Source organism: Monodelphis domestica, chromosome 8 (genome assembly GCF_027887165.1).
Source record: "Monodelphis domestica isolate mMonDom1 chromosome 8, mMonDom1.pri, whole genome shotgun sequence".
Taxonomy (NCBI): Eukaryota; Metazoa; Chordata; class Mammalia; order Didelphimorphia; family Didelphidae; genus Monodelphis; species Monodelphis domestica.
The window spans coordinates 64,418,412-64,444,016 of record NC_077234.1 but is presented as its reverse complement, the minus strand read 5'-3'; the positions used below and the strand labels follow the sequence as shown (position 1 = coordinate 64,444,016).

Here is a 25,605-nt window from a genome sequence, read left to right as displayed (position 1 = left end):
TGAACATAATACAATTAATTTTGTCTATAAGAAATCTATACCCAATTAATAAATCCTGCATTATAAAACACTCTGAAAAGACATTTGTAAAATAAGTTAGTCACTACTAATGTGATCCCTTATTATCCACATTAATTGCTCCAACTTCACTATAAACTTAAAAGCAGTATGATTATCTACAGAGGAAATTCAGTATAGTACAAAAGAGTGGCAGACAGGAATCTGAAAACCTGGATCTGACTTTTGCCTTTGCTATATATACTAGCTGTGGCATGATGGACAATCCCATTTACTCCTCTAATTAGGCCTGTATTTCCTAATATATAAAAATGAGCATTTTTGGAATAGATTCTTTAAATCCCATAGACTTTGATAACCCCTGATTTCTGGAAATGGGTTCTAGACTTCACTTTGCTATCTATAGTCCTCTGCTGTGTGACATTCTGAAGACCACTTAATTTCCACTCTGAGCATCTATAAATGGAGAATATGGGCTGAAGTCATAGTCTAAAACTCTTTCTTAAGCCTTTTTTCAGCTTGAAAATTATATATATCTTTGGGTTGATAAAAATTGCCATATAGATTTTATCTAATACAAATGAAGAATTCCTGAATGAATGTGATAGAAACAAAAACTTAAAAATAACAAAATAATGAGTACCTTCCTATATAACTTACAAAACCATCAATGTTCACATACCTTTCCCATATAATTTGTTCTATATACACATACACACACTCACACCCTCATTAGAACTGTTGGCTATTGCCTCATTATTATTATGTATGTTACTATTAACAAGGAAAGCTTTTTCCTTCAACACTGTGAGGTAGTAAAGCCTTACTGCTTCACTTTTTATTTACTGATACAAAACCTAACTTATAAAACAACAGGTATTTAAAATTAAGTTGCTACACACTCTATCAATAATAATTTGTAACTATTCTTTACTATTCTGAAAGCCCCCTTGTCTTAAGACAAAACAAATAGCTGAGTTTTTAAATGGTTCCTCAAAGATAAGGTTTTTATTTTTTAAAAAGTCAATTCACAATTGTACCTACTATGTTCAAGGGAAAAGACATCTGAATTACATAATTTAAATTGAATCCCTTTTTCAAGAAAGCTACTTTAACTAAAATTAGAAGTTAGTTATTTTTTCTCTTTTCACATCAAGATTATTTTATTCATTCACTCATTCATTCATTATTTTTAGATCCTTAACTTCTGTCTTAGAATCAACACTATGTATTGGTTCCAAGGCAGAAGAACAGTTAAGAGCTAGGAAATGTGGGTAAGGTGACTTGCTCAGGATCACACAGCTAGGAAGTATCTGAGGCTACATTTGAACCTAGGACTCAATGAGATAATGTATATAAAGTGCAGCCCCCCCTGCCCCCCATTGTTTTTAAGGCCTTAGTGATTTCAGGAAATATTTTAATGGAAAACCCTAAACTGTCTAGAAATAGATAATAGTGGGTGGATCTAAATAATCCAACTGAAAACAAACCCAAAACAAACCCCCAAACTCCTAAAAAATGGATGTTTTTTATTTGCCAAATGCCCATAGAATACAATATGTAAACTATACCCTTGCCCTCTATAAAGGTCCTAAGAATTGTTTGACAGGCTTTAGAAATTACAAATATTATATAAAGATTGTTACTGGCAAGTTTTTCAAAAGGATTAAAGGAAAATTTTGATCACATTATTAATAGTAAATCTAAATGACTTAAAGAGATTTTGAAGGAAAGAAAAAATTTATTCAAAGATTTCCCAGAACAATTTTACAAAATATGACATCAGATCAATAGGAAATAGTAAGTATGTAAAACACTGTGTGTGTGTGCGTACATATGTACACTTGTAGATATATAGAGAAGAAAAGGAGAAAAATACAGTCAAATTGACTACTTACTGGCAAAAAAAATGTATAATTGAGAAGTCCAAGTTAGCAATTTTCCCAAGTAGAATACTAATTCCCAATTCTAAGGAATTAATGCTATCTTGAAAAGAAATCAAATGGAAGCAACAAGATGCAACTTAATAGATCAAAGATTCCTACTAAGCAGCCAAATCCTATGTTTTGGCAAGGTAGGAAGGTGAATAATCAGGGGTATGACATCTAATGTCTCTAATCAAAAGAAGGGTTAGTTGTTTTAGTACTTGGAAAGACATGTTTCACTAAACATTCATTCTGATAGGAAGCTCTAGCTAATAAGTTGGGAAAAAAGAATTGTAATAAAGCCAGCTCCACAAATAAAAAATACTAGGAAAATGTTTCAAACATTTTAAAGCACATAGTTTATGCACATTTCCATAAAGCAGGAATGAAATTAAGCAGCATTATGTAAGACCCAGAAATTATCATTTAATAAGTTAAAAATAATATAATTATAAATCCTACCTCAAATGTATATTTTTCTCTATTATTAAAGAGCATTAATATTGTCATCTGGAAAGTAGAGACTTGCAATATATGCTTCCGTGTATTAGAGCCAGTTACTTGGGCACCTCCAACACCAACTTCTGATCCATCTTCCTATTTTTAAAATAAAATTTAAATTTAAAAATTCCTGTTTGCAATTTTAAACCACAATTGCTTCTGCATTACCATATCTTTTAATCTCATGAGGAGAGCCAACCTCTTTACAACTACTGTCACTTTACACCTTTGACAAACAAAAGTTTCCTTATTAGGAAATATAATCAACACAAATCACTTTAAAACAATGAAATGGAAAAAAGTCTTGAGGTAATGGAAAAAGTCTGTAGCTTAAGAATTAATGCATAACAGTATAAAGTTTAAAGATTCAGATATATATTTTAGATAATAAAAAAGGGGAAAGGACCTACTTATGCAGAAATATTTATAGTTGCTCTTTTTGTGGTAGCAATAAATTGGAAATTGAGAGGATGTCCACCACTTGGGGAATAGATGAACAAACTGAGGTACATGTTGGTAATGGAATACTACTACTATGTTTTAAGAAATGATATGCAAGATGATTTCAGAAAAGGCTGCAAAGATGTGGGAATTAATGCAGAGTGAAATAAGCAGAACTGGGAAAACATTACACATAATAACAGCAATATTGGACGATTATTATCTGTGGAAACTTGGCTACTCTCAGTAATGCAATGATCAGGGACAATCCTGAAACACTAAGGATGGGGAATGCTTAAGCACCTCCAGAGAAAGGACTATTAGAGTCATCTTTTGTATCGGTTATATTTGGTTATATTTTGGGGTTTTCTTTGTAGGGGTTTGCTCTTACAACAATGACCAATATGGAAGTACATTTTGCATGACAATAAAAATGGAAAAAAAGTCATATTCAGAAATGTAACCCCGCCCCCAATAATCTTTCCTTATAAACTCTTTTAGAAAAGATCAATAAATTCATTCTTATGTTATGAGGGGGTGAAGAAGAATCAATTAAAAACATAATAAATAAGGAATATTTTATGGAAGGCTATGAACATTACAACTTAAATATTAATTCACAATTTTTGATAAAAATAAGTTTATGGGTCAGTTAAAAGTAAAATCTTAAAAATCTATTCTGAAAAACAAATCAAGATAACTATAAGTTACAAACATTGCTATTTTTACAAATATGGCAAAAATAATTATATTAGTATTAGATGGGATATGATAGAATAGGAACTTAGTGTTAGAAGAAATGAAAACTGATATGAAAATATTGGCATGCAACATGTAATAAGTCTCAAAACTGACCATACTTTTCAACACAGAAATTCTATTATAAGGATTGAAGCCTCCCCTCCAATTACAAGGAAAAACTATTTAAAAAATCTATAATATATATAAAATATGTATTATATATATTATACATATATATATAATCAAATATATAAAAATCTATACCAAAACAATTGGTAGGTTACTCCATTTGCAGTGGCAAAAATTGCTAATAACTAATATGTCCCAGTCCTAGAATAGGCTGACTAGAATAGGCTCAATTATAATTATTTTTTGTAATGATAGAATATGATGGTTTCAGAAAAATAATAAATATGAAGAATATAGTGAATTATGGGAAGACTTATATGAGGTGATACAGAGTGAAAAATAAGCACAACTACAACTATATGCTTATTAAAAACAAGATGGGGCATTAATATTGTTGAACATCTGTGAAATGCTTAAGGATTATGTAAGGTTTTACTCCTTATTTTGTAGGTTTACTTGATTTATTTTTGGTTATTAAATAAATTTTAAACGGTTCCTTTTAAAGTCTATTAATAACTCAATTCCATTTTCCACATACTTAAAGGGGATAATTTATAGATTCTCTGTTATCCATGGCTATTTTATATCTAAATAGCAAACATTCTTCAGTTTAACTTCATGAGAATTGTTTATTTCAACAAATCTTCAAAATTCAGATAATTAATGGATTTTTAAAAGTTACTGCTCTAAGGATAGATGAGAGTTGTTTTATTTTCAGTAATGCACAATTTTGGTAAATGTAAACTTGCTTTACAGGGAGAGCAACTGGAGCCATAATTTCACTGACATAGACGAACTCCTAGGAAACTCACCCATGCAAATTAGTACTTTTCTTTATACCTTTAGTGGTGCTAAGGTTTTTTTCAGTTCATGTCAGACTTACCCATTATACTGTATTACCTCTCTTACATTAGGGGGAAAAAAAATCAAGATGGGAAATTTTCACTGCTATTCTAAGACTCATTCTTTTTATTTTTGTAAACTTTCTTGAGATTCCTTAATTTAAGGCAAGCAACAAACTAAGTAAACAATAAAATATACTCAGGCTTAAAATTTTTAATTTAAAATATTCACTAACTTTTCCTAGTTTTATAATATTAGTCAATTATGTAATTTTATAGTTTTTACAAAATTTCAACTTCTTTATATGCAAAATTATTTAGCTTATGAGGACCCAAAAGTTGCCAGAACCTAAGAATTCTAAAGGCACCTTTGGTGAACTTAACATTTTTAAAATTTATATTCTGTTAATGCCTACATGATTTTTAAAAATTAAGCTTCCGATGAGAACTATAAGTCTTGTAATTGCTAGTGCTTACACATTAGGGCGGACTAATAGTGAATAATGTGTTTTTAAAATGAAAAAGCTAATTGAGGGAAATGAACAATCAAAATCCAAGTTCCCACTCACTAGTTCCCTTACTACCATTTTCCAGAAAAGAAATGTAAGAATTTGCATGATTTACACATAAGCATGTTTATATAACCAAATGATTCACATCATAGATTGCATTTATGCTCATTTACCTTTTTAACTGGTCCATAAAATGTGGCATTAAGATCTGCAGAACCCATATGGTGCTGGAGTGTCAGTTGCCGACCACTATGTTTGGCTAAATAAAACCTGTAATACAACAAAAAATTCATATAATTTACATCTTTTAAAATATAGAAAGGATATAACAACCCCAGGCAAGTATATGTAGCTATGAAGAGACAAAAAGAGAGGGGGTATATAAAAGAGAAGGTATATGGTAGAGTGCTTTAGAGCTAGAAAAAACCATGAAGTACATTCAATTTAATCCTTTTGCTTTGTAGCTGAGGAAATCAATGGCCAAACAAATTATTGACTTGCTCCAAATCAAACACTAGTACATATGGAAGAAGCTAGGCCATCTCTACAGAAGTACTAGGTCTCTGCTCTACTTAAAATCAACGGTTCTCAACCTCTCAATTTGTAGCAATGAGAATACATAATGCATATCAGGTATTTACATTCTGAATCATAACTGTAGCAGAATTACAGGTTTGAAGTAGCCACCAAAAATTTTTTTTGGTTTGGGGTCACTGCAACATGAGGAACTGTATTGCAGGGTCACAGCATTACAAAAGTTGAGAACTACTGACTTAAATGATACTATTGCTCAGGGCATATTTTACCATAGTAATTAAAACTTTCTTAAAATAGCTATGTTATAATTTAGCAGCAGATAAATTACTGAGTCCATGCCTCTGTCTCCATGTATTCCTGCAGAAGACATTTTAAAAAAGCATCAAATAGAAGATACTAATAAAATTACTTAAAAAATAAAACTAGCATAGAATGAATGTGCAGGCTTTCTGAACATCACTGTTTTAAGTTCCATCAAGAACTTAGGAGTTGATAAACTCTTCAAGATCTTTCACTAACTTGAGAAAGTCCCCTCCCCACTACAAATATGCCATTCCAAACTACCTCATATTACTACTGGTTCTCCAATCTTGGTCACTGAGTTCTACCAATTTTAGATAAAACTTAATGAACTTCACTATATATTGAAAGAAAAAAAGTTGCATTTCTTCTGTATGTTTTTCAAATTTTCAAATTTACTTCAATGTCAGGCAGTATTTATACTGGAAATACAAAGCCTAGGTTAGTATTTACCTTCTAAATATTTCAAAAGCATGTCTTGGTGCTGGCGGGATGTTGCACTTTGGTGTGGCTGACTGAGTGGGCCAGTATCCTGTTGTGAGGACTCGGACTGTGAGGTCAACACCACCTAATGATACCTATGCACAATGGGGGAAAAAAGATCCCTCAAATTTTAATTAGAATGAACTTTATTTTCCAATTAAATACAGTGACAAGTACTGATTTATTAGGCAAGTCTTAAATTGGTAATGAGTACATGACAAAGTAAGATTCTAACTTCGAGGCTTACTTACTTTAGCATCCAATCTTCATATACAAGTATAATTTTCTCTGCCTAAAACAGCACTGCACATAGCAGGAACACAAATGTCTACTGTTGAGTTTTGGGACCTTCCCCTATTCTGTCTGACCTTTCAAAAATATATTAATATTTGAAGAAATAATGTTGGTAAGAGCAGAGGTAGAATCTGATTGAAAAATACTGAACAGTTAAGTAATCCTATAACAGATTATAGAGAACTAAGTTTCATTTCAGTTACGACTGAGCATCAATGGTGAAAAGTAAAAGCAGTCTGTTGTGGTACTACAAATACTGTGTGGCCTATAAAAGTAATTAGGTTTTAAGACCATGAAGCTTTACTTTAGACTAAACAAAACTGTCAAGGTATCACAGTGACCTCTTTAAAGATGTTCTTAGTGAAATCTCTTCTTTACGAAGATTTAGAAACATCATGGCACCTCCTACCTCTGAACTACAAATATACAAATAGGACAAAAATGATTTTACTGTCAATTCAATATTTCAACCCTACTTAGTAAAGTTTTCCATTTCTTCATGCCTTGTACAAACTACCTAATAAAGTTTGAAAGAAAAGTATTTTTAGCTTTATTATTCAAACTTATATGATAATTTGACAATTCAAATATCTATCTTCACAGCAACATGTTGAGTAGACAATGATAAAAACATGACAATTCCTGAGCTCAAAGAAGTTTGCATTCTATTAAAGGAATACATATTAGAGCAGATATTTTACAAGGAAAATTAAGGATAAACAAGTAGGAGGATTGGGGGCTGCTTCATAAAGGAGGTGGAAACTCAAAAGAAACTTGAAGTATTAGAAGAATTTAGGAAGATGGAAATGAGCAAAAGGTGTATTCAAGGCATGGAAAAATGGGTTTGGCATATTCCTAGGTCAGAATGTCCTATTACACTCACAATCTAGTTTTTAATGTATTTTTTGAAAACCCTTAATCTTTTCTAGATGAACTCCATTTTATATCTGAAGCTTAAAAAAAATAAGATTAAGATGTTAGATTTATTCGTATTAAATTTCATCTTATTCATTTTTACCCCCATTGTTCTAGTCTGGAAAATCTTTGGGAAAGGAAAACTGTCAACTCCTCATAACACGTAACACAAACTCCAAAAGGATTACATATACATTTACATGTATACAATGTTTCATCTTAAATTAAAGGAAAAGGGCATACCTCTCACAATTTAGGATAGCAGTGAATTAAAAAAATAAAAAAAACCTTTATCTTCCATCTTAGAATCAATGTTGTGTATTGATTCCAAGGCAAAAGGATTAGGCAATGGGGGTTAAATGACTTGCCCAGAATCCCACAGCCAGAAGTGTCTGAGGCCGAATCCAAGACCTCCCACCTCCAGGTCTGACTTTCTATTTATTTACCGAGCCACCTAGCTATTCAAGGTAAAGTGAACAATTTCAAGTACATAAAGTTAAAAAACTTTTAAGAAAAAAACCCCGTACTACCTATCTTATAAACAATACTATGTATGTTCTAAGTCAGAAGACTGGTTAAGGCTAGGCAATGGGGATTAAGTGACTTATCCAGGGTCACATAGCTAGAAAATCTTTTCAACAGCAAAATTACACACTCTGAATTAGGCAGGGATGTTACCAGATGAAAATCTTTGCAGTGAACTTCTCTAATGGAAGTTCTGATATCAAAGATACATGACAAATTGAGACAACCATTTAAGAACAAGGGCCATTCTCTAATGATCTAAGAATATGAACATTTCCCAAAGGAAGAAATGTAAGCTATTAAAAAGCATATAAATATGCTCCAGATGACAAATTTAAAAATGCAATTTAAAATAAGAGGACATCAGTGATGCCATTTTGGTCCTCTTTCAACAACCATCAACAGTATTTTGTACTTCACCACTGAAATCAAAAGGCTGTCAACTTGTGATACATATTGCTTATGATAGTCTACCTTCTGTTTGTTGTATGGATAGGTTTTGAGGCTTCATCGTTATCCCACCTCAGCTCCTTCTCCTCCTGTGTGTGTCACCTATCTTGAGTGTGGGAAGGTTGTAAACATCTACTTTCCATACTCAAGATAGACTATCATAATTAAAGTCATCTCTCTTCCAAAGTCACTGAAATCAGTGGCAAGACTAGTGATGGCTCAGGTGTCTTTGATGCGTAACCAGGCTCTAAGCACTCTGCAGTGCCTGCTTCTGCCACCTTCATGGCTGCTGGACCAAATTGTTCTTGTCTGCCATTCCACTGAGGAGGTCTTCTCATGTCTGGGTAGATATTCCCCTACAACTCACCACTGGGACTGAGTCTTGTTATTGACGCTTCACCTGCTTTAGCCCATGTACCGACAGTTTTGCTAGAGTGTAGCTACAGTGCTGCTACAGCTTCTTGGAACCAGAGGCGAGAGCTGGGTGGCATGTGAACAACAAGGAAGAAAGTAGCCCTGAAAAGCCCTCATGCCAGAGGTAGTAAGTCTTCCCTGAACATATGCTTTATGATTACTAAAGGTAAATTTTTTTAAAAACCACATATCGAAATTGCTTAAACTCTTTGAGAAAACATGAGATCATTTTTCTTCATGTCTAGAGATATTCTACTTATTTTTCCTGTTGAAATTTCCCACAGCACAAGGTTTATAAAAATGCTTAAGATAGTGCCGGAGTTCTGAAATGTAGGTTTTTTTGCATAATAAAAGATTAAGAATTAAAAGTTAGGAAAAAATTCCAATGATAAAATAATAATGTTATAACAATTAGATTTCCAAATGGATCGGCAGATGGGTTTTCCATGCAATGTTATACAGTGCTCAAGTGTCATACTTGGCAAATCGTTAGCAGATATACTATTGATACTGTGTATAACTTTCAGGAATGCATGCTGAATTCATCAACCCCAAGAAGAAAAAAGGACAGAAAAGGAAAACAAAGATTAAATCACAGTATTTAATGGCTAGCCTTTCTTTAAATCAAATTCTATATAAGAAAGTTAGAGTAGAATGAAATGATCTCATACAACAAAGCACCAAATACATGTTACTCACAGACATTAAAAAAAATTATTGCATGATACAATTATTCTACATGTATTTTTAGGGAATAACTACTCAAAAACACATCATTATAACCCATTTTCCACATATTCCCTTAAAACCCTAAAAAAACCATGAAAAGGCAGAATTCACATTAGGAACTAGGTAAACAAAAAGAAAAATGTATATGCCTAAAATAGTACTATAACATAATAGTTACTAAATGCATTATTAATAAATTCCAAAACCAGAAAAAGTGTAGTATTACCACATTGTCTAATCCTACTTATCTTTTCCCCGAATCTCTTCTGTTCCTCCTTCCCCTCTCTACCCTCAATAAAAAATATTATTTATACTAACAAGTATAGTGGAAAGAGCTAAAGAAGTCTCACCGCTGAAACATCAAGAGATTGCACAATATGAAAATATCTTTTTCATATTCAATGAACAACTGTTGAACAAATCCATGGATGAATGAATATATGAGAAACAAAAAACTAGAATCTGAGTATTCCTCCAATTTGATAATGAATCTACAATGTGAAGCAATCTGGTCTGATCAGATCCCCCCACTCCAAAATGGGAGTGGAAAAGACATACTAAATGAATCGCCACCTATGTTTTCTTATGATTGGTATAATTGAAATCTTGGGTCCCTACCCTAGACTGGTATCTTTGAAAAAGTTTTATTTTCCCCCTTTAATACCTGGGGGTACAGTTTGGGCCCCAAAGTTAAAGAATCAATGCTACTGTGCAATTCCAGCAGAGTTGACTAGTTCTGAGACTTTTGATGAAGGGGACTGAGATGCTTATGCCATATCTGGACATTTATCATCACAATATCCTTTGTTTACAATGTGATCTATTATATATTTAGGTCCCAAATCCATTTTGAGTGTACTGTGAAATATGGCGTAAGAAGCTGGTATATCTAATTGCTACTGGACTGCGTTCTAGTTTCCCTATATGTATATATATATATATATATATATATATATATATCAAAGATGCAGTGCTTTCCCAAGTTTGTCAAACACTGGATTCTATTTCTTGATATTTCTTTGCCTAATTTGTTTATTGTTCACTTTTCTATTTTTGAACCAGTACCAAAGTGTTTTCATGATTATAGATGTATCATAGAAGTTGAGGTCCAGAAGTGCTACCTCCCTCTTCACTTCATCTGTTGTTTTTTTTACCCTTACTTGTTTTCTCTTAAAAAGCCTATATTCTTTTGTTCACTCAAATGAAATGCATATTAGTATCTGTTTTAGCACCAAAAAATTATTAGGAATTAATAAGTTCTGTGTTAGTTTGAGATGCCTTTTTGACTTAAAACCAAATGGAATATAACACGCAATATAAAGAGAAGTTTTATAACCCATGTGGAGAATTGAAATGATATTCACTCATAAGTATAAACACCAAAGAATGTGGAGTTAAATTGAATTTTGAGAATGATATAACTTAATCATATATAAGCATTTTTCAAGGAAAAAAAACTAAGCCCAAGCCATCAAGGAGAAAAAAAAGGATCACCTACAATCAATGTTCAAAAATTTTTTATAAAATAGTATATATGGTAGCTAAGAAAGCTGCAGGATTTTGTTTCGTTTTAGCTAACAAACTTGAATGGCTCTGTACACACAGTGCTTTAATAAGTTAATAACAATATTATAATACCATTTCTAGTGTGAGGAATTTATACTAGTACTTTATTTTGTATCTAACACTTTGAATTACAGCATTCTCTATATTTTTAACACCCTAAATTTAAGTACAAATAAATTTGTTTCATCTTTATTCTGATTTTATAGACCAAAAAATTGGATGACAAAAACTGTGTCTGAGATCATACAGTTTAGAGATGATGCTTAGGACTAAATGAGAAAAAGCCAAGTCTTATTCTTTTTTCTATTAACATTTTCCATAGAACATGCCTGTTTTAAATTTAGCAACAATTTTAATATTGTTTTGATATAACTTTTGGGGTGGGGAAGTGAGCAAGAAATTGGGTTATAAACAAAAACTTTTTTATCTAGAAGGAATAAAGGTTTTGAAGAATTTTGTGATGTATGAAATTCCTTAAAAAATGCTCACTATTTAATACTCAATATAAGCAAGTAACTAAAGTTAACTCACTTTCAAAGGGAAGGACTTGATCATCTGGTTTATTAAATAAAATGTTTACTATGAAAAAGATAATGTAAAAATATATGTAAGAGATATTAAAAGTAGTCTTACCCCTGTAGCCTGTAGATGTTGCCTGAATTCATCCATAGTTGTGTTTGAGATGCTCATATCCCTGAACATTCCTTCCAGTTTCGATGTAAACTGACATCCACATTCAGTCTTTGGAAATAAAGTATACATATACAAAAACTGAATCTTTATTCATTAAAATAAAACAATCTTTTAACGAAAATTAAATATAAAATATCTGAAGAGTAAGATTGATCTTTAAAGGAAAACTGACAATACCAAAACAAAGCTTTTGAAAAATGAATGACTACTATTAAACTGTTTGGGAAGGGGAGTGAGAAGAAGAGGAGAGTGCAAAGAAGCATAACAAAGTAGCACTAAATTAAGTTCAAAACACCCTGGGCTTCTTAGAAGAATTTACTTAAATTTAGGGAAGAAAAACAACTTTATAAATATATCACCATGCACATGCACATAATCCCATGTCACCTATGTTGAACAATTGCATTAAATGTTAATGGGTGTTACATTCTGTCTTACCTTTAATTTAGATATCATATTTTTTTCTGAGTCATCAGAAACACTTTTATTTGTAAGAAGTCTTCGTGCCAAATGTTGTTTATAGTAACGTTCAAATACATCTTTCTCTTGCATAAACCTAAATAGAACCATTGCTTTATCCAATATTGTTTCTACTTCTTGTTCTGTAAGCTGCAAAATGGAAAGAATTCAGAAATTTGATTTCCATGAAAAGAATAAAGTACCATATATATTTAAATGTATAACAAACATGGATTCCTTCTATTTCCTGAAAGGGAAAATGTTCCTCCACATATATCAAGCAATTATAATTGTTCGTAGCATGTTCCTTTGCATTTTCTGTGTACTTTATTACTAACCAATTCCTATTTCCCTTATCTCTCCCTACTTCACCAGTAAGTCCATATCCAGACTAACCTTAGAGTCATGGAATATTTTTAAATGCTACTGAAGATGTTTCTCCAGTAAGAGACCCCCCATACCCCAACTTCATTTATTCTGATGAGATATAGGAAAACCCAATGAGTTAAATTCATGTTTTGAAAACCTATAGTAATCTAATTCATGATGATACAAAGAAATAAAAAAGTTAAAACTATTCTCTTGACATGTCTCAGCCATGTCAAACTAATGCTTATATATAACAGTATTGTACTCTAATAAATATTCTTTTTCTTTTTCTAGCTTAGGCAACAACAGATGGGGCTCCTAAAAGGTTCCAGCAGCAGAGGGGCAATTTGGAAGAGTAGGCAGAGAGCTTGCATCATAACCAGGAAAACCTAGGTCTAAAGCTCACTTTTGAAATCATATTGGCTACATCCTGAGCACATTTTGCAAATGGCCAAACAACTTAAGTTTCTTCACCCAGCAATTTCTGGTAACAATGAAATCACAGGTCCAATACCAATATAAAACCTTTTCATCCCTCCTCAAACTTTCCCAGACTCCTTCTCCTTATACCTTAAGTCAGCTGAGAACCTAGCCTCATATTTCACAGAAAAAAAGAGGCCACATGTTTAGAGTTCCCCATCATCTCCTCACCTCACTCATGTATTAAGCCACTATCTCCTTTTTTATGTTTATTTCATGTACAGAGTTGTCTCATTTCCTTGCCAAAGTGAAGTTCTCTATATGCCCAAGTGATTCCATCCCATCCCATCCCATCTTCTCCGGAAGATGGTCCCAATTATCACTTACTTTCATTTGTTCCTTGTCCCTGGCCACTCCCCTACTGCCTACAAACATGTCCAATTCTCCCTCATCCTTAAAATTCATACCTCAGGTGTCCCAATTCCTAGGAACTATTGTCTTAAAGCTCTTCTCTCTTTTATAGTAAACTCTCATTAGTATACTGATTTCCTCAGTTCCCATGGATTCAATTACCATCACACCTCACACCTGGCTATAGATTGCTGGCTGGCTTTCCTGTGTCTGACTCCAGTCCACTTTCCAATATGTTATCAAAATTTATCTTTCTAAAACACAAGTCTTCCAGTTACCCTCCTATTCCACAAACTCCAATGGTTCCCCATTACCTCTGTTTTGCTTTCAAAGCCTTTAACAACACCTTCACCCAATCTTGCTCCCTTTCACCTACTCTGTAATCCAGTGACAATGACCACCCTTTGCTGTTTATCTCTGCTTCCTTCAAGTCTCAGTTTGAGTCTCACCTTCTACAAGAAGTCTCTGCTAAGAGTCTGCCTTCACTATGAGACTGCCCTCAATCTAACCTATATCTGTACTGTTTGTGTAAGTGTTTTCTCCTCCATCGGGCTGTGAACTCTTTGAAGAGTCTGGTTTTTATTTTTTAACCTTTCTTTGTATCTCCAGTGTTTAATACAATGTCCTCAAACAGTAGATGCTAAATGACTGTCCCTTACCTCAACACAATACAGCCACATGGTATATAACTATATTAATCATGTGTCTAGAAGTTCACCTATCTAGCTGAACTGAGAAACATAACCTCTATCTATTTCATTGGTTTTAATAAAGTTTAGGCAACACTTATAAAGTTGTTCAGAAAATAAGGTGTGAGAGTTCAATGACTGAGAAAAATGTACCATAGCTTTGTAGTCTTTGGTCTTGATACCTATATTTTGCCAGTTGCAATGTAAAAAGTACTGATGTTCTATAATGTGTCCATAAAATTACATATGTTAATGTAATCTTTAAAAGATTTTATAATTTATGCAGAAATCACAAAAACAAACCCTTTTCACTGTTAACATACCACTCTAGTTTACTTTTTATATAGCCTCAAATGTATTCATACTTACTCCTTTGACTCCCTTTTTTAGCTTATCATCAATAAATAATGAGAGGTATTCTGGGGACCTGGAGTTGAGGTTGAGAAAATACTCAAAGTCACCCGCAATTGTCTGTTTAAAGAGCCGGTCATTATTGAATGATTCTTGAAGAAAACGATCAAACCTACTCTTCAGATCCAGTAAACCCTTAACAAGGGAGGAAAAAAAAACCTTTGTTAAGTTTTAATTTTTGCTAAGATTAGTATTATGCATATATTCTTTGTGAAATTCTGTGAATCTACTCACAAAAATGAATTAGATATATAAAAGATCATGATATTAGTAATGGTACTCTTAGACTACAGAAAGGCAAATGTTATCCAGACATTTTTTAAAAGGAGGCCACAGTCATTCAATTCCTGAAAAAACTCTACAACTAATTATTAAAAAGCTGGTTGATGAACATCTGAAAAGTGAAGTGGTGATTCCAAAAAAAGCTAGAATGGTTTAATTAAGAACAAATCACATCACTGGAACAACCTCCAAAAATTGATGCAAAGTGAAAGGAGCAGAACCAGGAGAACATTATACAGAGACTGATACATTGTGGTACAATTGAATGTAGTGGACTTCTCAACTAACAGCAATGCAATGACCTAGAATAATTCTGAGAGACTTATGAGAAAGAATGTTAACCACATTCAGAGGAAGAACTGAGGGAATAGAAACACAGAAGAAAAACAACTGCTTGATTACATGGGTCAAGAGGGATATGATTAGGGATAAAGACTAAACAATCACCCTAGTGCAAATATCAATAATATAGAAATAGGTCTTGATCAATGACACATGTAAAACCCAGTGGAATTATGTGTCGGATATAGGAGGGGGAAAGAACAAGAATCTTGTAACCATAGAAAAATATTCTAAATTGATTAAATAAAATTTTCCAAAATAAAAAAAGAACAAATCGCATCTCCTATTGATTAAAGAAATACAAGTTAAAACAATTCTGAGGACTATCTCATACCTATCAGATTGGCTAATATGATAGAAAAGGAAAATACTAAATGTTGGCAGGGATGTGGAATAATAGGGACACTAATGAATTGTTGGTGGTGTTATGAATAGATCTAACCCTTTGATCTATCATTACTACTAGGCTGTATCCCAAAAAAGAAAAAAGGACCTATACTTACAAAAATATTGATAGTAACTCTTTTTACAGTGGCAAGGAATTGGACATAGAGGAAATGTCTTATCATTTTGGGAATGGTTAAAACAAGTTTGGTATATGATTGTGAGGGAATACTATTGTGCTATAAGAAATGACAAGCAGGATGCTTTTAGAAAAGCCTGGAAAAATTTACATTAACTGATACAAAGTGAAATTACCAAAATAAAAAAAAAATACTGTACACAGTAATAGAAATATGGTACAATGATTGACTGCGAACAACTTAGCTATTCTCAGCAATACAATAATCCCAAACTATTCTAAAGGACTTATGATGAAAAATGCTATCTACTTCCAGAGAAAGAACTGATGGGAGAATGAATTTCAAACTTAAAAATTTAAAAAAACAAATGTTAAAAAAATTGTATAGAATTGAGAAAAAATAAAACTCGAAAAGTCATAGCAAACTAATTGCATTTATTGACAAGATTATTATTAATTTATAACAAAGCATCTGCAGAGTACCTTAGACCACTCTTATGTAAGACTTAATGCTATGGACTAGGTGATAAAACAATTAGATGTATTCAGAACTGGGTAGATGGCAGGGCTCAAGAGTAGTTGTTAATGATTCAAGGTCAATGGGTTAGAAGTTCTCCACTGGAGAGGCAGAAACACCTATGTTTAAATAGTCTCATACTGCTTAACATTTTTAGCAATTATTTGGGTAAAGGGATGAATGGCACATTCATTTAATTTGAAAAAATTTTAAAGCTGAAATGAATAATTAACACACTGATGTTACAAAAATGATCTTTGATAAGTCAGATTAGGATGACTCTAACATGACTAAATTCAATAGGTATAAATAAGGTACAAAAAAATCTATTCCACAAATATACAATTGAAGTGAATTGAGTGGACAGCAGTTATGAAAAAAGATCTAAGGGCTTAAGTGGACTGTCAGCTCCAAATGAGTCAGCATTTTGATGTGGAAGTAAAAGAATTCTCAATGTTGAGAGTACAGATGCAAAACTGACAGGAAATAGGAAGTGATGGCTCACTGTGCCCTCCCTTCCTCAGAGCTCATCTGAAGTACTGTACTCAATTCCAGGTACCACAGTCTAAAAATTTCATATCACTGGTAAATTGAAGAATGTCTGGAGGATAGTTTGAGTGCAGATAGTTCTTGAGTCCGTGATCTATAAAGATAAAGTGAAGGCCCAGAGAAGAAAGAAAGGCTCAGGGGGTGAAAAGTATTTTAAAATATTTGAAGGGATGTCACGTGAAAGAAGAATAGACTTATTTTTCCTTGGTCTCAGAAGGCAGAATCAGGAATGATGGATAAAAATTAGAGACCCTGTGTCCTTACAAATAAACTGGCAGCTACTCAGTTGAAGATCCTATAGTAAGAGCCAAGAGATGGACAAGAAACCCTCATGGAGGTCACAAAAGTTATAAGATACAGAATTAGAAGATCTAGGAAACTCAACTCACATGATAGTCAGGGGACTGCAGGACCCCCTGAAGACATGAGAGAGAACTAACCATGCTCAGGTAAAAGCGTGAGACCAAAAAGGGCCAAAGACCCCATCCAAAAGTGTAAGAGAGAGGGGTCAGCTGGGTATCTCAGTGGAGGGAGAGCCAGGCCTAGAGATGGGAGGTCCTAGGTTCAAATCTGGACTCAGACACTTCCCAGCTGTGTGACCCTGGGCAAGTCACTTAACCCCCATTGCCTAGCCCAGACCACTCTTCTGCCTTGGAGCCAATACACAGTATCGACTCCAAGATGGAAGGTAAGGGTTTAAAAAAAAAAGTGTAAGAGACGTCAGACCCAAACCCTGTTTCAGAAAGTAAAGCCAAATGGATGAGAAAAGCAAAGATGACACTGAGTACACAAAAATTGTTGTATGTCTAGCAATTCCCCCAAATGTAAATAAGAATAACTATAACAACAAGCAAAGAGAATCAAAGAAAAACTGGATTTTCCACAAGGAATGCATGGAGACATAGAAGAAATGAAGAGATAAAGAAATGAAGAGATAAAAGATAAAATAAAGACTCAGGGAAAGAATAAGTAACTTCTAAAAAAGAAGTGGTAAGCTTTTCCTAAGTAACATTGTTTAAAAACCAGAATAGATGAAAAAGAAACCAATACATCTACCAGACTGATAGAATATTAAAACAAAATCAATACTAAAACAGGAAAAAAAAAGATAAATGATATCAAATACAACTAGCCTGGAATACAAGAAAAAAGTTTTAGGAATATTTAAAAGTTGAGATATTGTATTTCAAGAGACCCAAAACAATATGGCTAACGTAGAAATGCTTCACCTGCATAATTGATATACTGCTTACTTTATGAATGGGGTTGGGGTGGGGAGCAGAAGGGAGGAAGAAAATTTGGAATGAAAAAAAAATTTAATGGTAAAAATAAACAAACAATAAATTAAAAGAAAAAAATTATGAGAGAATTTCAGAGAATTTAGGCAATATAGATTCATGCAAAGCAAGCAGAACCAAGATAACAGTATTGTTAGGAAAAAACAACTTTGAAAGTCTAATGCATGCAGCGATAAACCATGTTTCCAGAACTAAAATAAGGTATATAATAAACCCACCTTCAGTCCTTTATGAAATTCCTAAATAATTGTTCTTTGTGGTTTTAATAAAGAATTATTCAGTTTTGTAAATGTAATTTTAATAATCCCTTTAAATTTTATTTGTTGCTGTTGCCTCTTGAAATATGATTTATTTAGATTGCTAATCCCACTCATTCAGGAATATGCCAAGAGATATTCTGTGGGGAAATGGTGCCTCTTACAGTGTAAATTTTCTCCTTTACCTTTGCTAATATCATGGCAGAATTTTTCTTATCCCTTGTGAGGCAGCTGTTCACTGAGTTTTTCATCCTTACAATCCTGTCCCATGGTATTTAACATAAAAAAATAAAACTGTTAACAGATTAAAAAAAAAAAGAGGTGGACTCAATATGCAGAAACAGGCATTTTTGGATATGCCTACTATATGGATTCTTTTTGTTTGATTATGCTTATTTTTGCAAGTTTATTTGGGGGAGATGGAAGTGGAAGTGTTTTAATAATTTTGTTTTAATAATGTTTAATAAGAATATGAAGGTGATGAGGGATAAAGGTTAGCAATTTTGTTGCCAAAAAATGCTAGTGAAATGTATTTAAAATGCATAAAGGAGAATAGAAGGAAGTTTAGAAGGAAGCACAATCAGAAATGTTTTGAAAGTAACAATACCTAAATTTTAAAATCACAAAGAAATAAATTTAAGTATATTGTTAGGAAAAAATTCCTAATAGTTAAAGCAGACTAGACCTGGAATGCAATGGCCCTAGAGAGTTTTACCATTTATAAGATGTTGCAGTAGGGATTTTTTTCATGTAGGTGATGAACTGGATTCTGAGGTCCTCCCTTGGCCAGTTCATAAATCTTGACTGTGATGCTACAAGGCTGGATACCTAAATCCCCATGTAATTCTTTAAAATACTAATGCCCCAAACAATGAAGACATTCATATATTATGTAATGTACTTCTATTTGTATTGATACTTATTTCAGTAAGGAGGTCCAGCTAAAAGTTATAAGCAAATCAAAAGTGATCAGCTATATCTAGATCCCTGACAAAAAAAAAATGGAACTCATAAATTTGACACTTTTCTCCAAATACTTAAAAGACATTCATATTCCAGCAGTCTTCCATTCATGGTATAGTAAAGTCCAAAGCTGCTTACTCTAAGGCAGGGGTCCCCAAACTTTTTACACGGGGGCCAGTTCACTGTCCCTTAGACTGTTGGAGGGCCAGACTATTAAAAAAACCACAAACAAATCTGTATACTGCTGTTTGAGATAATGGAGGCTGCGGCAATGGCTGTGATGGGCCCGTCACACCTTGCACAAGCCCATCACCACCACCACTATACACAGTGCGGAATCCCCTCCCCCAGATCGCTGCTCACCGTGCTGACATCTTCCACTGTGCAGCCACATAATCCTTTGCACGGCGCCTTGTTCTCTTTCAGTTACTCTCAGAACAAGGCTGGAAGTAGTACTATACGTGAGCGATGCCACATACAGTGCTCCTCTAACCGACGACCAATGAAAGAGGTGCCTCTTCTGGAAGTGCGGTGGGGGTCGGATAAATGGTCCCAGGGGGTCACATGTGGCCCACAGGCCATAATTTGGAGACCCCTACTCTAAGGTGTGAGGGCATTTAAAAAACTCATCATGACCTTCTAAAAAAGCAAACTGAAATATTCAAATAAAGATGTACAAATGCTTACCTGAATATAATCAACTGGATTCTTTCCTTCTCCTTCCTCAGAAACAAGGGCTTTACCTTGTTCCCTTAGATATGAGCTCATACACTCACACATTGTTTTCAAACCGTTTGGCACACGGCTAAATAACTTGTACATACAGGCAAGATCTAGAATTAGAAAAAAAAAACTGATTACAGCAAATCTTAAAAAATAACAAATATAAGGTACTTTGCTATACAAAGACTTTCATGATGTTTCATTATGCAATTTAAAAAAATTAAAATTAGATACTAGGAAATTGTATAATGTATTAAAATGTGAAATTATGAGATCTCAAAATAGCAAAATTATAACCTAGGTTTCAGCAAAACAATTTTTCAAAATGACTTCAATATTTTAGAGGAGAATCAATTTTGATTCTTTTACTATATTTACTATAATTTTACTATATTTACTATAATTCTAGTACTGGACATATGGTTGCTATAAATGTCTTATAAAAAAACTTAATGATGGCAGTGTGTACAAAATAATTGGGAAAAAAAATAAAAATGACCTCAAACTGTAGTTTGCTTCTGTTCCTCTTCTGAAAGTGAAGTGATAACTATGACTAATCACTTTAGCCAAAGAATATAAGAATACTATAGAAAAAGATAGTGAAAAATTGCTTAAGACAAACATCATCTGAAAATATCTCTTCATCCTTGCAAATCTCATTTGAAACTTGTAGGAAAAAAATATGCTGTCGAATATGTCTTCTCGGAGTAACGCTAGACTCCTCTACTGGGAACTAGTCAATATTCTACTATAATACCTGCATTAAAATAAAATTTGAGTTTACCTTGAAATAAGATTAAATTCATAATCTTTCATTAGGATATAAACATCTCCCCTCTTGCAGTTTATTGCTATATGGTATTAAAATAAGAGATTTGAAAAAAAAATTTTTTAAGATAAAAAAAATTCTACTTTATTATCTTATTATCTTCATGATATCAACAGTTCAAGGCCAATGATAGATAGGTATTATATCTTTAAACCAAGGACAAAACTACTTAAATTCAGAGACTCTTTCACTTAATTGGCTAAGAATCTCAATAAAATTGACTACTAAGAAATTGTGAAGGAACCTCCACCAAAGTCTTCAGATTCTTAAATTGAAGTATATTTTAAGATTATCTTTTTCTTCTTTAAAATGAAAAGGTTTGAGAATAGTTCTTACTTGAAATATTTTTAAATATTGTTAACAAAGAGAAAAAATTTTAAATGTATACTATGAGAATATTTATTAATTTGGTTAATTCAGATAGAGAAATTTGTTAGTAAAGGAATTTAAATGCAATTATATATAAAAAATGGTAATCTTCAATTAACAAATTAGGGAGGGCAGAGATCAATGAATTGGAAATGCAAATCAAAAAACTTGAAAGTGAACAAATTAAAAACCCACAGAAGAAAACCAAACTAGAGATCCTAAAAATTAAGGGAGAAATTAATAAAATCGAAAGTAATAGAACTATTGAACTAATAAACAAGACTAGAAGCTGGTACTTTGAAAAAACAGACAAAATAGACAAAGTACTGGTCAATCTAATTTAAAAAAAGGAAAGAAGGCAAATTAACAGCATCAAAGATAAAAAAAAGGGGGACCTCACCTCCAATGAAGAGGAAATTAAGGCATTCATTAAAAACTACTTTGCCCAACTATATGGCAATAAATATACTAACCTAGGTGATATGGATAAATATTTACAAAAATATAAATTGCCTAGACTAACAGAAGAAATAAAATTCTTAAATAATCCCATATCAGAAAAAGTCCAACAAGGCCATTAAAGAACTCCCTAAGAAAAAATCTCTAGGGCCTGATGGATTCACAAGAGAATTCTATCAAACTTTCACAGAACAGCTAATCCCAATACTATACAAACTATTTGACATAATAAGCAAAGAGGGAGTTCTACCAAATTCCTTTTATGACACAAACATGGTACTGATTCCAAAGCCAGGCAGGTCAAAAACAGAGAAAGAAAACTATAGGCCAATCTCCCTAATGAATATAGACGCAAAAATCTTAAATAGGATACTAGCAAAAAGACTCCAGCAAGTCATCACAAGGGTCATCCACTATGACCAGGCAGGATTCATACCAGGGATGCAGGGCTGGTTCAATATTAGGAAAACCATCCACATAATTGACCACATCAACAAACAAACCAACAAGAACCACATGATTATCTCAATAGATGCAGAAAAATTCTTTGACAAAATACAACACCCATTCCTATTAAAAACACTAGGAAGCATAGGAATAAAAGGATAGTTCCTAAAAATAATAAACAGTATATATCTAAAATCATCAACTAACATCATCTGCAATGGGGATAAACTAGATGCATTCCCAATAAGATCAGGAGTGAAACAAGGATGCCGATTATCACCTCTACTATTTGACATTGTACTAGAAACACTAGCAGTAGCAATTAGAAGAAAAAGAAATTGAAGGCATCAAAATAGGCAAGGAGGAGTCCAAGCTATCACTCTTTGCGGATGATATGATGGTCTACTTAAGGAATCCTAGAGAATCAACCAAAAAAGTTAGTCAAAATAATCAACAACCTAAAGCAAAGTTGCAGGTTACAAAATAAACCCCCATAAGTCATCAGCATTTCTATATATTTCAAACACAGCTCAGCGGCAAGAATTAGAAAGAGAAATCCCATTCAAAATCACCGTAGACAAAATAAAATACTTAGGAATCTATCTCCCAAGACAAACACAGGAACTATATGAACACAACTACAAAACACTCGCCACACAACTAAAACTAGACTTGAACAATTGGAAAAATATTAACTACTCATGGGTAGGACGAGCCAGTATAATAAAAATGACCATCCTACCCAAGCTTAGTTATCTATTTAGTGCTATACCCATTGAACTTCCAAAAAGTTTTTTTACCGACTTAGAAAAAACCATAACAAAGTTCATTTGGAAGAACAAAGGATCAAGGATATCCAGGGAAATTATGAAAAAAAAAATACAAAGGAAGGTGGCCTTGCAGTCCCAGATCTCAAACTCTATTATAAAGCAGTGATCATCAAAACAATTTGGTACTGGCTAAGAGACAGAAAGGAGGATCAGTGAAATAGACTTGGGGTAAGTAACCCCAGTAAGACAGTATATGACAAACCCAAAGAACCCAGTTTCTGGAACAAAAACCCATCATTTGACAAAAACTGCTGGGAAAACTAGAAGACAGTGTGGGAGAGATTAGGTTTGGATCAACACCTCACACCCTACACCAATATAAGCTCAGAATGGGTGAATAACTTGAACATAAAGAAGGAAACTATAAGTAAATCAGGTGAACACAGAATAATATATATGTCAGACCTGTGGGAAGGGAAAGACTTTAAAACCAAGCAAGACATAGTAAGAGTCACAAAATGTAAAATAAACAATTTTGATTACATTAAATTAAAAAGGTTTTATACAAACAAAACCAATGTAACCAAATTGAGAAGGGAAGCAACAAATTGGAAAACAATTTTCATAACAAAATCCTCTGACAAAGGTCTAATTACTCAAATTTATAAAGAGCTAAATCAATTGTACAAAAAATCAAGCCATTCTCCAATTGATAAATGGGCAAGGGACATGAACAGGCAGTTCTCAGCCAAAGAAATCAAAACTATTAATAAGCACATGAAAAAGTGCTCTAAATCTCTTATAATCAGAGAGATGCAAATCAAAACAACTCTGAGGTATAACCTCACACCTAGCAGATTGTTCAACATGACAACAAAGGAAAGTAATGAATGCTGGAGGGGATGTGGCAAAGTAGGGACATTAATTCACTGCTGGTGGAGTTGTGAATTGATCCAACCATTCTGGAGGGCAATTTGGAACTATGCCCAAAGGCCGATAGAAGACTGTCTGCCCTTTGATCCAGCCATAGCACTGCTGGGTTTGTACCCCAAAGAAATAATAAGGAAAAAGACCTGTACAAGAATATTCATAGCTGCGCTCTTTGTGGTGGCCAAAAATTGGAAAATATGGGGATGCCCTTCAATTGAAGAATGGCTGAACAAATTGTGGTATCTGTTGGTGATGGAATACTATTGTGCTAAAAGGAATAATAAGGGGGCAGCTGGGTAGCTCAGTGGATTGAGAGCCAGGCCTAGAGACGGGAGGTCCTAAGTTCAAATCTGGACTCATACACTTCCTTCCCAGCTGTGTGACCCTGGGCAAGTCACTTGACCCCCATTGCCTAGCCTTTACCACTCTTCTGCCTTGGAGCCAATACACAGTATTGACTCCAAGACGGAAGGTAAGGGTTTAAAAAAAAAAAAGGAATAATAAAGTGGAGGAATTCCATGGAGACTGGAACAACCTCCAGGAAGTGATGCAGAGCAAGAGGAGCAGAACCAGGAAAACATTGTACACAGAGACTGATACACTGTGGTACAATCGAACATAATGGAATTCTCCATTAGTGTCAATACAACATCCCTGAACATTTTGCAGGGATCCAAGAGAAAAAATACTATCCACAAGCAAAGGACAAACAGTGGGAGTAAAAACACCAAAGATAAGCAACTGCTTGACTAAGCGGTGGAAGGGACATGAATGAGGAGAGACTCTAAATGAACACCCTAATACAAATACCAACAACATGGAAATGGGTTTGAATCAAGGAAACATGTGATACCCAGTGGAATCATGCGTTGGGTAGGGGAGGGACGGTGTTTCCAAGGAATATTGTTTGAAAATGACCAAATAAAATATTTAAATTGGAAAAAAAAATGGGAATCTTCACTAATAACCAATATTTATATCTCTGTATATGGTTTAACATTTTTCACCTTTTAATATAAAAATGTTTTAATATAATATCTAATTTCTATCAAGTTTTTAAAATATTTCCGTAAAAGTAGTAAATGATTAATCAGAATCTCCTAATCAGAAAGCTGGCAACAATTGCAACTAAATTTCCTAAGTTAAAGAAACAGGTATTTTGAGTCTAGCTGGTATATCCATACTAAAGTAAATTCATTAAGCCAAAAGCACTCTGGTTTAGTAGCAGTGAAAGCTAAAACCACTCTGATAATCCTTCCAAACTAATCTTTAAAAGGTACCTCAAAACAGAAATAAAAAACGAACAGCAAGAAGGTGTGAGGGTGTTTCGCGCTGAATACAACTTGAAAGGTAGGCAGAGTTGATTTTCATGGGATAAGGGGGAACTGGAAGCAAAAATGCACACAGAGGAATGGCGGCCAAATACTCTGCCCTCCCCGCCTCCCTATGTGACAGGTTCTGAACCTGGGCATAGTTTAACTTTGGGATTCCAGGACCCTTTCAATCCTACACTGCTGTCAAGAAAACCTAGTCCCAGGGCAAAACAGCTAACAATGTAGAGCCCAGCAAGCCA

The 25,605-nt window shown here is 33.5% G+C and overlaps 1 protein-coding gene across 2 annotated transcripts in view; it reads right to left on the bottom strand.

The window, feature by feature from the left end:
- Window positions 1-25,605, bottom strand: part of CUL3 (cullin 3) — a 103,136-nt gene that overhangs the window by 7,604 nt on the left and 69,927 nt on the right. For both annotated transcript variants that reach the window (XM_001365391.3, XM_056807380.1), the window contains exons 7-13: window positions 20,193-20,338; window positions 14,733-14,909; window positions 12,454-12,624; window positions 11,956-12,063; window positions 6,400-6,524; window positions 5,283-5,379; window positions 2,406-2,540 (exon numbers count right to left, since the gene is read on the bottom strand). In XM_001365391.3, coding sequence (XP_001365428.1) covers window positions 2,406-2,540; window positions 5,283-5,379; window positions 6,400-6,524; window positions 11,956-12,063; window positions 12,454-12,624; window positions 14,733-14,909; window positions 20,193-20,338 — 959 coding nt within the window. The remainder of the gene's footprint in view (window positions 1-2,405; window positions 2,541-5,282; window positions 5,380-6,399; window positions 6,525-11,955; window positions 12,064-12,453; window positions 12,625-14,732; window positions 14,910-20,192; window positions 20,339-25,605) is intronic.